Raw genomic sequence first — 14,157 nt, 5'->3', positions numbered from 1 at the left:
GTTGCTAAGAGAGTAGATCTTAAAAGTTCTCATCACAAGAAAAATTGTAACTGAGTATGGGCACAGATGGCACCTAAACTTAATGCAACTATTTCAAAATATATAAGTGTATCTGTTATGTGAGTACACCTGCAAGTTAGACAATGTTCTATGTCAGTTATATGTCAATGAAACTGGGGGCTTTTGGGGGGGGTGGGCACCACTGTGTCCTCAGGGCTGCATCTGACACACCCTCTGTGTCTGTCTCCAGGTGATTCCGGGGGAAGCAAGAAAGGTGGGAAGAAGAAAGGCTCCTCTTTCCAGACCGTGTCGGCTGTGTTCAGGGTTTGTGTTTTGGCAGCTTCCCCGTTTCGCTGATTTTCTGCCCAGTGAAATGGCATTTGCTGATAAGGTATAAATATGCTTGTTCCGATTTGTGTCCCAGGAAAATTTAAACAAATTGATGACCAATTTAAGGAGCACTCACCCTCACTTTGTGCGATGTTTGATTCCTAATGAGACCAAGACTCCTGGTGAGTAAGGATCCATCAGAACAGGACTCCCTGAAATGTGTGCAAACTTCTGCGTGTGTGCGTGCATCCATGTGCACGTATGTGTGTGTTTCCCTGAGAAGAGGGGTATGGTGTTTATCACCTCTCAATATCCTATGAAGTAAGAAGGCCAGATTGAGCAAATAAAAATACCAGATGCCCTGTTAAGTTTGATTTTGAGATAAACAATGTCTTCCTGTAAGTACGACCCACGCAATATTTGGGATACACTAAAAAATGATTTACTGTATCTGAAATTCAAATTCACCTTGGCATCCTGTATTTTCTCTGGCTCCCCTACTCTGAAGTCATACAGAAAAGAGCAAAGTAGGTAGAGAGGCACATCAGAGCTGGGACTCTCCTAAGGTTCCCCAAAGGTTCCTTTCCCCCAAAGAGCACCTTTCCCCCAATGAGATAGGTGTTCCACTGTCAAAACAGCAGCAATTCCACCTTTTCCAGAGCCTCTATGGTATGCAGTTACTCTATCATCTCTCCTGCTTACAACAGCTAGGTAAGCAGAGTTCTCTCCACTTTACAGATGGGAAAACTGAGAATTATAGATCTAGAACCCTCTGCAGTGTAGTAGGACCCTTAACCCTCACTCAGTCCCCGATTCACAAATATTCTTAGAGGGTAGCTGTGTCTCAGTGTCATCTGTCACAAAGAGAAAAAGACACGGTCACATAGATCAGTGGTTCCGAGGCAGCTCATTTACAGCCAGGTTATCTATCCCAAATGTAAGTGTCCTGCTTCTGCAATGTGACAGGTGAACAGAGGGTTTCAAAGGCCTGAGGGAAAAAACAAACAAAACAAAACAAAACAAAACACCCTAAAAAAAAAAAAAAAACGAGCTCCACCTGCCACTGCCCATGGGACCCCCTAGCTGGGTACTTTAGCTTTCTGGGCTATAAAATGAGGATTAAAGTGGCATTTTATGCATGCATTCACTTAGTTAGCTATTCATTTATTTATCTAATGAGTGCTTATAAACTTTGTAAATATTAATTCACTCAACTTGCCTTACGGGGTTGCTGCGAGGATTGCATGAGTGAGTGCACGTCAAGCATTTCAAGCAGGGCCAAGCACGTTGTGAATACTCAGTCTATCTGGCTGCCAATTATAACAACTATTAGTATTATAATTACAAGAAGAAGAAGAATTGTGATAATAATGTTACGGATGATAATAACCATGAGGGAAATGATAACATTGTGGGGGAAATAATTGTATTACTACATTAATGATGATTGTATTGTTTATTATATAGTACAGTATAATTATATTATTAGTTCTTATTCTGATTATAATAACCATCATTATGATAATAATCATATTATTGTTATAGTAATATAATGATTATCAATATAATAATTCTCGTTACCATTATTATTATTACCAAAAACCAGACATTTTAATTCTCCCAACAACCATGTCTACTATGTGTAGTGGACTCCATCTTCTGTGAAAGCCTATGTCAAAGGCAAAAGCCAGCTGGTGCACTGTTTGGACTCGCCTTGTCAGGGCAGGCTACATCCCTCCCAGTGCACCCAGCATGGCCCATTTATCCTCCAGTGTCGAAACAGAGCTGTATCTCTGGTTATGCATCAAACGAAATTGTTGGCCTTCGTGTAGCTGGTTTGTCATCAAGAAGATGATTTGTTTTTGAGCAACGTGTCTGCACAAATCAAATGTGCCATGGCATGACTGGTTCATCAAGCATCTGCCCACAAGCATCAGGTGACAGGGAGACAGATTGCCCCTCACCTGGGGCAACCTATGCCTCTAGGTTTTGGCAATCCACTGGTTTCTTTTTTCCCTTAGATGGTAAATTGTGACAAAATCTCCATCCCTTCCTCTCTGTTTTGTGTCTCCTTTGTTCTGGCACCCCTCTGTTTTCTTCCTCATTTCTAAGAATAGACTAAGACTGATTCAGGAGCATGAGCGAGGCTTTGGAAAGGACCTAGTGGGGCGTCTTCATTTTCTAGAAGAGGGGATTGAGACTGCAGAGATGGAAGTGCCTGCCCCAGGGTGTCCAGAACTGCGGCAGGAGTCGTGGTCCTTGATCAAACCTCAAACGGCTTTTCCCACCCCGGGGAGCACACTCGGTGCATGGTGGCCTCTCTCGCATGGGGAGCGAGGGGAAAGCTTGGGGGAGGACTGGGCAAACAGGCTGAGCTGGTTTGGCTTGGCTAGTTTGGATCATTTCAGTAGGCCACAGGGTGCGGATGCTGCCCTGGTTGTCTGGTGCCTGGCCTGGAAGTCTGGAAGCCTGATAAGGCAGTGGTTGGGGGATGCAGGGTTTGGGTTGGTCAGTGTGCAGGGGTGTGAGATGCGTGCTCCCAGGGGAGCAGTTTGCCATCCTAGGAACTGGCTCTCGGGGGAGGGCAGTCTCTCTCTCAGGCCCGGCAAGGCCCTAGGATGCCAAAGCATCACACGATACACACCGCGAGAAACACGATTCACACAACTGCCCACGAAGCTGAGATGGCAGGAGAAAGGAATTTGTTGGAGATGATGAATGAGGGGTAGCAAGAAAATTATTTAGTAGCAGTAATGTGGTAAAGACAGAAGGGGACTTTTTAGAAGTTTTGCACATGGGGGCAGAGGGCAAAGAGGATTCTTTTACACGCTTTTCCAGACACTGTCTCCTCCTGGGTTGGGATAGACATGGAGAGACCCCTGAGAGAAGTCAACCCAATTTTGAGCTGCACCAACAGCAGGGACCCCAAGGAAGGAGGGAGTCCAGTCTCAGCTCCGCAGGAAATGGGGGACAGAAAGTCCAAGGGCATACAGCTAGAAAGCAGCACAGCTGGCATCTGAGCCCCTCAAAATCCTCATCCGAGAAATATACTGGGAGTTGGACTGGGTGACCCCTCAGGTTCGCTCCCACAAGAGGTCCTCTGAGTGTCTAATGTGTTTCTCCTCAGTCTTAACCACTGCTTTCTCGAGAGAATCAACAGCCAGTGGAACCTCCTGGAAAGATGGAAATATTCCACATCTGTGCTGTCCCATACGGCAACCACTGGGTACAGGACACACAGCTAGTGCAGCTAAGAAAAACTTCTCATTTTAATGAATTTTAAATTTAAATAACCACAGGTGGTCAGAAACTATTGTATCAGATGGCACAGATCCAGCAGAACAATGATAATTGCATAAATGAATAGTCATCTCTCCTCCCAGCCACCAAGGAAAGCTGTGAGCCTCCTAGAAGTTTCCAGAAGGTTCATCAGAGACAGTTTGAGTGCCCTCTCTCCCCAACAACCTACGCAAAAGTCATTATGCAGCCATACTACTTTTCCTAACCACTCACACAGCCCCAGAACAGAATTTTCTCAGTCCTCATTTGATTTGTGCCTGACCCAAGAAGATCCCTGGTGAGGGCTTGTCCCTATGGGTCCTCTTCTTCCTCCCAGAGTTGATGCTCCTTCTTCCTTCCCAGAGCTCATGCTCAGCAGTTAGCAGATGATCATCCTACATTCAATTCCCTGCACCCTCTGGCACAGGTGTCCTTCTCTCTGTTCCTCTGCTCCCACTAAAGGCACAGCCCACAGTTGCTACATCACTGACCTTGAGTAAAGAAGGGCATCTCAAGGTATCTAACGGGAAGTCCAAGAGGTACCCATATTCATTCTCTCCTCCTTTGGAGCCTAGCTACAGACTCAAAGGCCATGAACAGGGTAAAGACCAATATTTTGGCTTTTAGCCCAGAGCAGTGGGGTGCTCGAGTGTCCCCCAGGAAGCTGGGATTATTTCTACTGTGAGGACTGTAGTCGGGCTCCAGGCATTCCCAACCTCTCCATTGTAGAGCTGACACTAACTCTTTCCACGCAAGTCTGGGTGTATTGGCGTGTGTTCTGGTGGCCGTCAAAGACACTGAAAAAGCCACTGACATATCCCCCGGGGACATTCTCTCCCCAGGTGTGATGGACCACTACTTGGTCATGCACCAACTGCGCTGTAACGGGGTCCTGGAGGGCATCCGGATTTGCAGGAAAGGATTCCCCAGCCGGATCCTCTATGCTGACTTCAAACAGCGGTAGGTCACCTGGCTTTGCATCTCTCTCCTTTTTTTTTTTTTTTTTAAAGATTTTATTTATTTGAGAGAGAGTGAGAGAAAGAGCACAAGTAGTTGGGAGGGGCAGAGGGAGAGGGAGAAGGAGGCTCCCTGATGAGCAGGGAGCCCAATGTGAGGCTGGATCCCAGGACCTAGGATCATGAGGTCAGTTGAAGGCAGATGCTCAACCAACTGAGCCACCCCAGGGCCCTCCATCTCTCTCATATTGAGAGTGCCTTGTGCATCTCCCAGAGGTGCTCCATGCACTGGGTGTTTGGTGAGCTCACAGCCTCCCAGAGTTTCTGTGAGCCTTGTTTTTTGCTGGAGGGAGGATCTACGCCCAAAGTGAGTGCTGGGCCAGGATCAGAGCCTCCACCCTCAAGCTTAATTGTTCCCCCAGAACAGAGTTTCTCCACTTCTGCACTATCAACGTTTAGGGCTAGATAATCCTTTATTGTGGGGGTTGTCACGTGTGTTGTAGGATTTGAGCAGCATCCCTGGTCTCTACCTACCGTGTTGGGAGCAAACCCCACCCCACCCAAGCTGTGACAATCAAAAATATCTCCAGCCCTTGCCAGATGTCCCCTGGGCAGGAGGGGGAGGAAGGGGACGGGGGGGGGGGGGTTTAAGTTGTCCCCAGTTGAGTTCCGCTGCTCCAGACCAGCTCTCTCTTCCCAACTGCCATCTGAACCCACAATTCCAGGCCTTGTCTGGAGTAGAGGAAAGGAAAGGACCCTAGAGACCCTTGCAGACCACAGATCTGCAAGTCACTGATGATTTCAAGGTTCCTCTACATCAGATAAGAACTCTTCCCTCTGGGGGCACCTGGGTGGCTCAGGTCATGATCTCAGGGTCCTGGAATCAAGCATCACATTGGGCTCCCTGCTTATAGGAGGAGTCTGCTTCTCCCTCTACCTCTGTTCTCTCTCAAATAAATAAATAAAATATTTTAAAAAAAGAACTATTCCCTGTGGAAGCAAAATTCCGGCTGTGTAGCCCCTCAGACAGACATGCTGTACAATCTGCCATTTCCTCCTAAGGCTGAAGCAGGAAAAGGTTCTTGAAGGCCTGGCCTTAGGTAGAGGGACAGGACTTCTCTCTGGTATGGGGCCCTTCTCAGGAGATTGAATCCCTTCAAGAAATTTTGTCCCTCAACCGAAACCACTCCCCACCTAGCGCTGCCAAACAGACAAAGTGGGGGCCCTAAGTAGATGCTAGGCCTGATCCAGCTTCCAAAGCCAGACTAGATTGAGGTAACTCTTGTTACCTAAACCGAGGTGGCTCTCCAGAGTCTGTGTCCACGCTGGGGAAGGCCTATATGCCTGAGTCACTGCAGAATGGGCTGGGCCGTGGCAGGGCTGAAGACCCCTGGGCACAGAGGAGCAGGGTGCAGCAGGGTGCAGCGCTCAGGAAATTGTGAGGAGAGAACACCCTCCCAGCTTCATGCAGCCAGAGGCCCTCTGTCCCTGAGACTTCTCTCACCCAGCTGCCAGCAGGTGGCCCACCCACCACTCTCCCCCTCCCCAACCCAGGTACCGGATCCTCAACGCCAGTGCCATCCCTGAAGGGCAATTTATTGACAGTAAAAATGCTTCTGAGAAGCTTCTGAGCTCCATCGACGTGGACCGGGAGCAGTATAGGTTTGGTCACACTAAGGTGAGAATATCTTAAGCTGGGACACCCTACCTCCACTCCACCCCCATGTAACCCATACCCCTGGGGCTGCTTGTCCTCTGGTAGGAGGAAAGGTCTTTCCCTGTCCAGCCAACCTGATGACCCCATTGCATAGGAGCCCAAGCAGAAGGAACCAGGGTCTAGGTATGGAGAATCCTGTTTCCATGTTGGTTTCTAAGTGTCTAGAGGCTTCTCCACCCACCCTCCCACCACTACCCTCAGCAATGGAAGAAAGCAATAAAAAGTTCTAGTGTCCTAAGAGAGCAGAACAAAGGCATCTCGTGTGGGACTTAAGAGCCAAGGAAAGAGGAGAATACAGCAGACTCCGGGAACCCAAGGGTGATAAGGCTAGTCCTGACCTCGTGGGGTTACAGGTAGGGCAAGGGAAACAAAGGCTCCCAGAGGGCAAGAAACCTGCTCTTGAGGTCACAAGGACAGAGACAGGCAAAGGCCAGCTTCAGATCCTGGCCTGTCTCCAAGGCTCTCCTTCCTGGAAAGGGCTGGCCGGGGCCTGTGGAACCCCCAAGGGTGCCCTGCTTCCTCGGAACATGGGCCAAGGAGGGCCGTGGGTGAGTGGGCCTGCAGGTAGGACCAGTCTTCCCAGATGGGCAGACAGAGGGGAGGACAGGGAGGCAGACTGTGAATTTCTCCTAACCTGGGCACAGCTGAGCTTTGAGGGTACTTTCTGGACTCCTCTTTGCCGCCTCCTGTGTGTGAGCTCTGGCCCAATCCGTCCATGAGGATTGGCAGGCCCTGGGACGTCCTATGGGAAGGGCCAGAGGAGAAGCCACCGTGGGGTGCAGAGGACTGCCAGCCCCAAGCCGGGGCTCCAAAGGCGGCGGGCTGGGTCGGGCACACACAGGCTCCCAGGGTGCAAGAGGGGTGCCTGGCTGGCACACGGGCTGAGAACAAAGCAGGGCTCGTCTCTTCTGTGATGCAGGTGTTTTTCAAAGCTGGGCTTCTCGGACTCTTGGAGGAGATGAGGGACGAGAAGCTGGTGACCTTGATGACGCGCACTCAGGCCGTCTGCCGGGGGTACCTGATGCGGGTGGAGTTCAAGAAGATGATGGAGAGGAGGTGATTCGGACCCTTGGCCCACCTTATCCTGCCCTCCCCACTTCACAGCTGTTTTGGTCTTAAAGCATCAATGTTTTCTTTCATTCACTGGACCAACACCTGCCAAGGAGCCATTCTATGCTAGGGACCCTGCATGATGCTGGGAATACAGAAAGGAACCCTGCCAGGGTACCTGGCGGGGGGCTTAGTGGGTCAAGCCTCTGCCTTCAGCTCAGGTTGTGATCTCAGGGTCTTGGGATCAAAGCCTGCATTGGGCTATTTGCTCAGCAGGAGAGTCTGCTTCTCCCTCTGCCTCTCTCTTTCTGTGCTCTCTCTCTCTCTCTCTCTCTCAAATAAATAAATACAGTCTTGAGAAAGAAAGAAAAAAAATCTGCCTTCCAGGAGCTCAGGGATAGGCTGGGAGCGGACCCCTGCATGGCTGACCGTAACACGCATGACAAGTACAAAGTCAGAGTCACATTTGGGGCGATGCGGCATAGTGATAACAAGCCCTCAATTGGGCTGGGAGTTTGTGGGGGTGCTGCAGGGGTCAGCAAGAGGAGAGAACTCTCGGAAGGAAGCTTTGCACAGCCTGGAGGTCACCGTGGGGCAAGCAGAGGGAGAGGCACCCAACGCAGGCTCCCCTGCACCCTGTTAATGAGGCTAGACCCGAGCGTCTGGCTGGGAAGCCACAGAAAGCACGTACAGGGACTAGTGAGAGGATCAGGTTTGCAGAAGGTGACAAGGATCTGAACTAATGAGGAGTCCACCCATGAGGGAGCAGGGGATGCATTCAGAGGACACTGAAGAGTCTTACTCCTTGGGTAATTCAGCAGCAGTACTAGGGATTTCAGGAGGGGTAAACCTTGAGGGGAGGCCCATTCTCGCCTATTTCCTGATGCCCTATATGGCTCTAACACTGGTGTCACCACATGGGCCACCACTGTGCACCTTGCAGGCATCTAGCTGGGTGAAGAGAATGGAAGCCAGCATGGAAATGGGGGAGAGACGACCCCTTAGCAGGCGCCAGCTTATGGGAAAGAGAAGCATTTTTTCAGGCACACGTGAGCTGTGGGGGATACAGCGTGAGATACAGCAGGTGGCACTGGGACAGGCACTAGTCAAAATCAGGGAAGTAGGCCATTCTAGGAGGGCAAGAGTCGGGGAGACCGCCCGGGCGTACACCCGCGGGTAGGCAGGAAGAGGAGCCCACATGCCGAGTACCATGAAGCCGTGAGCACGGAATCAAAGGCAATGGGGTCTTTCAAAATGGTGAGAGTCAGCCGTTGAAATGTGGGAGAGGGGCGCAGGGGGCTTCGGCTCAGGTCATGATCTCAGGGTCCTGGGATCCAGTCCTGCCTCGGGCTCCCTGCTCCGCGGGGACTCTGCTTCTCCCTCTCCCTCTGCCCCTCCCACCCGCTTGTGCTCTCTCTCTCTCTCTCTCTCTCTCTCTCTCTCTATCAAATAAATACATAAATAAAATCTTTAGACTCAGGGCACTAGGGATGAAGATGCTCATGGTGTCGGGAATCAGGACCTCGGGCATCGCGGGGGTCTCCAGGGAAGGGTAAGGGGCATGGGCCCCCCACCCCCGGAGTGGGCAGGGGTGGACAGCGTCCTTGCCATGGGTCATTAACCCAGCCCACCTCAATGTCCAGGGAGTCCATCTTCTGCATCCAGTACAACATCCGCTCCTTCATGAACGTCAAGCACTGGCCCTGGATGAACCTGTTCTTCAAGATCAAGCCGCTCCTCAAGAGCGCGGAGGCTGAGAGAGAGATGGCCACCATGAAGGAAGACTTCGAGAGGGCCAAGGAAGAGCTGGCCAGATCTGAGGCTCGCCGCAAGGAGCTGGAGGAGAAGATGGTGTCCCTGCTGCAGGAAAAGAACGACCTCCAGTTGCAGGTGCAGTCTGTAAGTACCTGCCCGCCTCCCGGGTCAGTTAGAAACAGTAGCGAGGCCCAGGCCCCTGCAGGTGCCTCTATTCGAGAGGCCGTGGTGCCACCTAGTGGGCCTACGGAGTACTGCAGCTCCCCCTGCGGGGTCCCAGGACGGAGGGGGCGAGGCTTGGCCGCTGCCGAGCTGCAGGGTGAGCTCCTCTGCACAGTGGATTCTGCTCACCCTCATTTCTGTCCGTCTTCCACAGCGGCGTTAGGCCTACTTTGCTGTGGACATGAGGGCACTGTGTCTGTCCCCGTAATTAAAGCCTGTCAGGGATGCACCAGGTCTTAAGAAAAACAAAAATTCCAAGTAAGTCACTACAACAATTCAAATTAGGAGTGATCGTATATACTTGAGTTTGGGTAATACGATTATACTAAAAATGCCTTGAAGATAGGCCCTTTTTAAATCAAGAAGATAGGGACCCCTGGGTGGCTCCGCGGGTTAGCGCCTGCCTTCAGCCCAGGGTATGTTCCTGGGGTCCTGGGATCGAGTCCCACATTGGTCTCTCTGCAGAGAAGCCTCTGCTTCTCCCTCTGCCTGTGTCTCTGCCTCCCTCTGCATCTCTCATGAATAAAAAAATACAATCTTTAAAAAAATAAAATGAATCAAGGAGGTGGGGGAAATGAACACTCTGGCAGGGCAATTTTATCAATTCATGAATGAATTGCCCTTTTTAAATAAACCCCCAAATGCCTCACATACAAAGCATTTTCTCCTCCCCTTCTTATTCTCCCAATCAGTACAGCCAGCGTGGTCATTGGAAGCACTTTCCCAAGCTGAGTGGGAGAGAAGACAAATTTTAGAACCAGGTAGCTGGATTTATATCCCAGATCCTCCATTGGATAGCTGTGTGGCCTCGGGCAAGTTTCGCAGCCTCTCTGTGCCTTGCTCTTCTCATCTGTAAAATGGGCACAGTAATAGGATGCACATCATAGGGTTGTCAGGAGAATCGGGTGAGTCCATGCTTCTGAAATACCTGGCACATAGTACATGCTCAATTAACACTGACGCTTATTCTTACCCATAATCTTGAAATGTGGGCCCAGTTTTTACAGCACTCTTACACAACACGGTATAGCCCGATTATTAGCTGATCTTGACCTATCCAAGAGACTCATTACAGAGCCCTCTGGGACATATCTCTACATATTCATTTTATTACTATTTTGAACTTCCTGCGCTGTGGCTCGAGGAGGCAGGGCTCACAGGGCATAGACTGCAATTTTTATTGGAACTTAAAAGGTAGTAATGTTTTGAAAATACCAGGTAGCTTGTGGTAACGAGTAGATGAGTCATTTTTCAAGTGGTGGTAAAAGGAAGAGTGAAATGGCCGGCCGGGCGATTTGGGGCAAATTGGCAGAAGCCTCGTGAACTGTATGGAGTCCTGTGCTTGAATTATTTCAGGTGAATTTCTATTAAGTGGATGTCCTTGGTGGTTAAAAAAAGGTATACCAGGATCCCTGGGTGGCGCAGCGGTTTGGCGCCTGCCTTTGGCCTAGGGCGCGATCCTGGAGACCCGGGATCGAATCCCACATCGGGCTCCTGGTGCATGGAGCCTGCTTCTCCTTCTGCCTGTGTCTCTGCCTCTCTCTCTCTCTCTCTGTGACTATCATAAATAAAAATTTAAAAATATATATTTTTAAAAAGGTATACCAATGAGATACAAGTGATGTGCGTGTGTGTGTGCATTTATGTATGTGTGTACGTGCACATGTGTGCACATGCGTGGGTGCATGTCTCTACACATGAGTGTGTACACAGACATGCACCCGTGCATGCAAGTGTGTGTGCATATTCATAGGTGCACATGTATGTGTACATGCGTGAGGGTGCATGTGTGCACGTGAGCATTGTGTGTGTGTGCGTGAATATATATGGGTACACATGTATGTGTACATGCACAAGGGTGCAGGTGTGCAAGTGTGTGCGCGTGCATGGGTGCATATGTTCGTTCATGTGTTCACATGAGTGTGCATGTGTGCGAATGTGTGCACATGTGTACATGTGCATGAGCGTGTGTGTGAATATCCATGGTTGCATATGTTCATGTGTGCACATGTATGTACGTGCGTGAGTGTGCATATGTGCATGTGTACATGTGTGTTCAACTGTGTATGTAAGTATGTGTGTATGCATGGGTGCATATGTGAATGTGTGTGCACACCTGAGTGTGCATATGTGCACGTGAGAGCGTGTGCGTGCCTGTGACCCATTCCTTGCCATAGGTCCAGGTAGTGGGCTCTTGGAGGGCAGAGCACTTCCCCTCACGGGGTTTGCTGTAGTCTTATGGGAACACGATGATCTGGTTCTTTCAGGAAACGGAAAACCTGATCGATGCGGAGGAGCGCTGCGAGGGCCTCATCAAAAGCAAGATCCAACTGGAAGCCAAAGTCAAGGAGCTGAACGAGAGGCTGGAAGAGGAAGAAGAGGTGAATTCTGACCTAGTGGCGAAGAAGAGGAGCCTGGAAGATAAATGCTCATCTCTAAAAAGGGACATCGATGATCTGGAGTTGACACTGACAAAAGTGGAAAAGGAGAAGCACGCCACCGAGAACAAGGTGGGCAGTGCCGGGAGTCCTCACAGCTTCTGGAATGGTCCTCACTGCCTCCCAGTGGGGAGCAGACGTTGCCCGGAGTCAGAGGTGGGAGCAAGCGGACAGGTGGTGAGGTCCCACCAAGTTCTGTCCTCTGCCTTGTTGTCTACACTGAAGGCTCTTGTCAACCCTCCTGCCTGGCTGGGTGTATCCCAGACTTCCAGCCCCAGACCCTCCTGCATGAAGCAAGAGAGCCTGGAGAAGGGTGGCATCTTACTCATCCTTGTTTGCATTTGGCCCAGGAAGAGCAAACCAAAACACCTCCAGGGGGCGGGTGGACAAGGAGGGAAGGAGGTAGGTGGCCAAGGGGGCAGACAGCTGGATGACACCAGGCACTGGCAGGGACCCTTCGTGCATTATAGGCAAAGTGCAGAGTATCTGGAAATACCTGGTCAAAACGAGAATCCTCACCTTTTACAGAAATCCGTGAAAAATCACAGCACTTGATTCACGTAATAATAGTTACTAATGAGGTAGAGTAAGGGAGGGGGTTGACCTGGGGTGAGACCACCCAGGGTTAGTGTTGGATGGACACTCTTGAGTTGGGTAAGGGACAACGGGGAGGTGTCGAGACTGCGGCAAACGGGTGAGCACCTGCCCTGTCCAAGGCAGCACGCCCGACCCAACAGCTGCCATGTGGGAATGTGAATCCAGCATCCCCAGAGCTTCTAATTTTCCATCAGCAGCCAGGAATCCGGGTTTTATGCGAAATTTCACTTCTTTTTTCAATATTGATAACTTATTGAGAAGTTGTAAACTGGGACGCCTGGGGAGCTCAGTGGTTGAGCGTCTGCCTTCCAGCTCAGGTCATGATACTGGAGTCCCGAGATCGAGTCCTGAATCGGGTTCCCCCCAGGGAGCCTGCTTCTCCCTCTGCCTGTGTCTCTGCCTCTCTCTCTGTCTCTCATGAATAAATAAGTAAAATCTTTAAAAAAGAAAGAGAGAGAGAAGTTGTAAACTACTGTATGAACTAGAAAATACACGTCCGCGGCCAGATTCAACCAACAGGTCAGGAGGTTAACAACCTCCTCCCTCATACGTAGGTTGAGGTTCAACTTAGGCCTTGAAGCTTCATGTTTGGTGCCCCTCTCCCGCGTCCTGGCGGCCCAGGCTCCCATTCTAGATATTCTTGCAGAGACACTTGGTATCTCTCCTTACTCTTCCTGCCTTAGTCTGAACCCCAATAGCCCAACCCGGAAAACGCATTCCCATGGGTACATGGTGATACATAGAGATCAATGGGTGGCCCTTCAAAAGCATCCTACTTGCATTTATCAGCACCCTCCCTTATAAGACATAAAACCCTCTCTGGAGGAATGTTCCTAACGGGAGGATCCGAGGCTCCTGGGCAGGCCAGAGAGGAAATTAAGACCTGAGGGGCTGCCAGTTTCCGAATGACACAGCCAACAAGTGAACACCTGCCATAGAGCTAGAGAAGCAGAAGCCAAAAAAGAAAGAAGGAGAAGAAAAGCACAGGGTGGGGTGGGGGAGACACACCAAAAAACCCAATAGCTGTGGATTGAATTGTTTAAGCACTCCATATTGTGTTGGTATTCTCACAGGTCAAGAACCTTTCTGAAGAAATGACAGCGCTCGAGGAAAACATTTCCAAACTGACCAAAGAGAAGAAGTCTTTGCAGGAAGCCCATCAGCAAGCACTGGATGATCTTCAGGTGGAAGAAGATAAAGTCAACGGTCTAATCAAAATAAATGTCAAGCTGGAGCAGCAAACGGATGACGTAAGGACATTTTACTACTGGGTTCTAACAGCTGTTACTCTGCAGAGGCAGGGGTTAGGGCTTAGGAAGGGGGAGTCTCACTTCTGATTCGGAGTCAGACTCGCTGAGTCTGGACCTCGGCCTGTTCTACATGAGTCTGGAATGCTGAGCCAGCCACTTAAAGTAAAGTGGGGGTAAGACCAGCTCCACCTTGGAGGGTTTCCACCAAAAGCTCAGCTTCGGGGGCGCCTGGAAGCCTCAGTCGGTGAAGCCTTTGCTTTTGGCTCAGGTCATGATCCCAGGCTCTTGGGATCAAGTCCCAGCTGGGCTCCCTGCTCAGTGGGGAGTCTGCTGCTCCTTCTCCCTGCCCCTGCTCTCTCAATCTCTCTCAAATAAATAAATAAAATCTGAAAGAAAGAAAGAAAGAAAGAAAGAAAGAAAGAAAGAAAGAAAGAAAGAAAGAAAGAAAGAAAGTTAGTTAATTCAGCACATAGAGCTATCACCATCATCATCATCATTGTTTTTAGCATCCACTTGCAGGTCCTTGGGTTCCAAAAGCTCTGATCCTGTTCTAACATTATTAA

The 14,157-nt window shown here is 50.0% G+C and overlaps 1 protein-coding gene across 1 annotated transcript in view; it reads left to right on the top strand.

Moving 5' to 3' along the window:
- The window catches only part of MYH13 (myosin heavy chain 13), a 59,039-nt gene that overhangs the window by 26,303 nt on the left and 18,579 nt on the right, over nucleotides 1-14,157 (top strand). Inside the window, exons 16-23 of the mRNA XM_041772186.1 lie at nucleotides 251-324; nucleotides 425-512; nucleotides 4,452-4,569; nucleotides 6,120-6,243; nucleotides 7,202-7,338; nucleotides 8,976-9,231; nucleotides 11,577-11,819; nucleotides 13,418-13,594. Of these exons, the coding sequence (XP_041628120.1) occupies nucleotides 251-324; nucleotides 425-512; nucleotides 4,452-4,569; nucleotides 6,120-6,243; nucleotides 7,202-7,338; nucleotides 8,976-9,231; nucleotides 11,577-11,819; nucleotides 13,418-13,594 (1,217 nt within the window). The remainder of the gene's footprint in view (nucleotides 1-250; nucleotides 325-424; nucleotides 513-4,451; nucleotides 4,570-6,119; nucleotides 6,244-7,201; nucleotides 7,339-8,975; nucleotides 9,232-11,576; nucleotides 11,820-13,417; nucleotides 13,595-14,157) is intronic.

This window comes from Vulpes lagopus, chromosome 10, assembly GCF_018345385.1.
Source record: "Vulpes lagopus strain Blue_001 chromosome 10, ASM1834538v1, whole genome shotgun sequence".
NCBI classification, from domain to species: Eukaryota; Metazoa; Chordata; class Mammalia; order Carnivora; family Canidae; genus Vulpes; species Vulpes lagopus.
The sequence above is the reverse complement of the archived record's forward strand: the minus strand, read 5'-3'. Positions and strand labels throughout refer to the sequence as shown.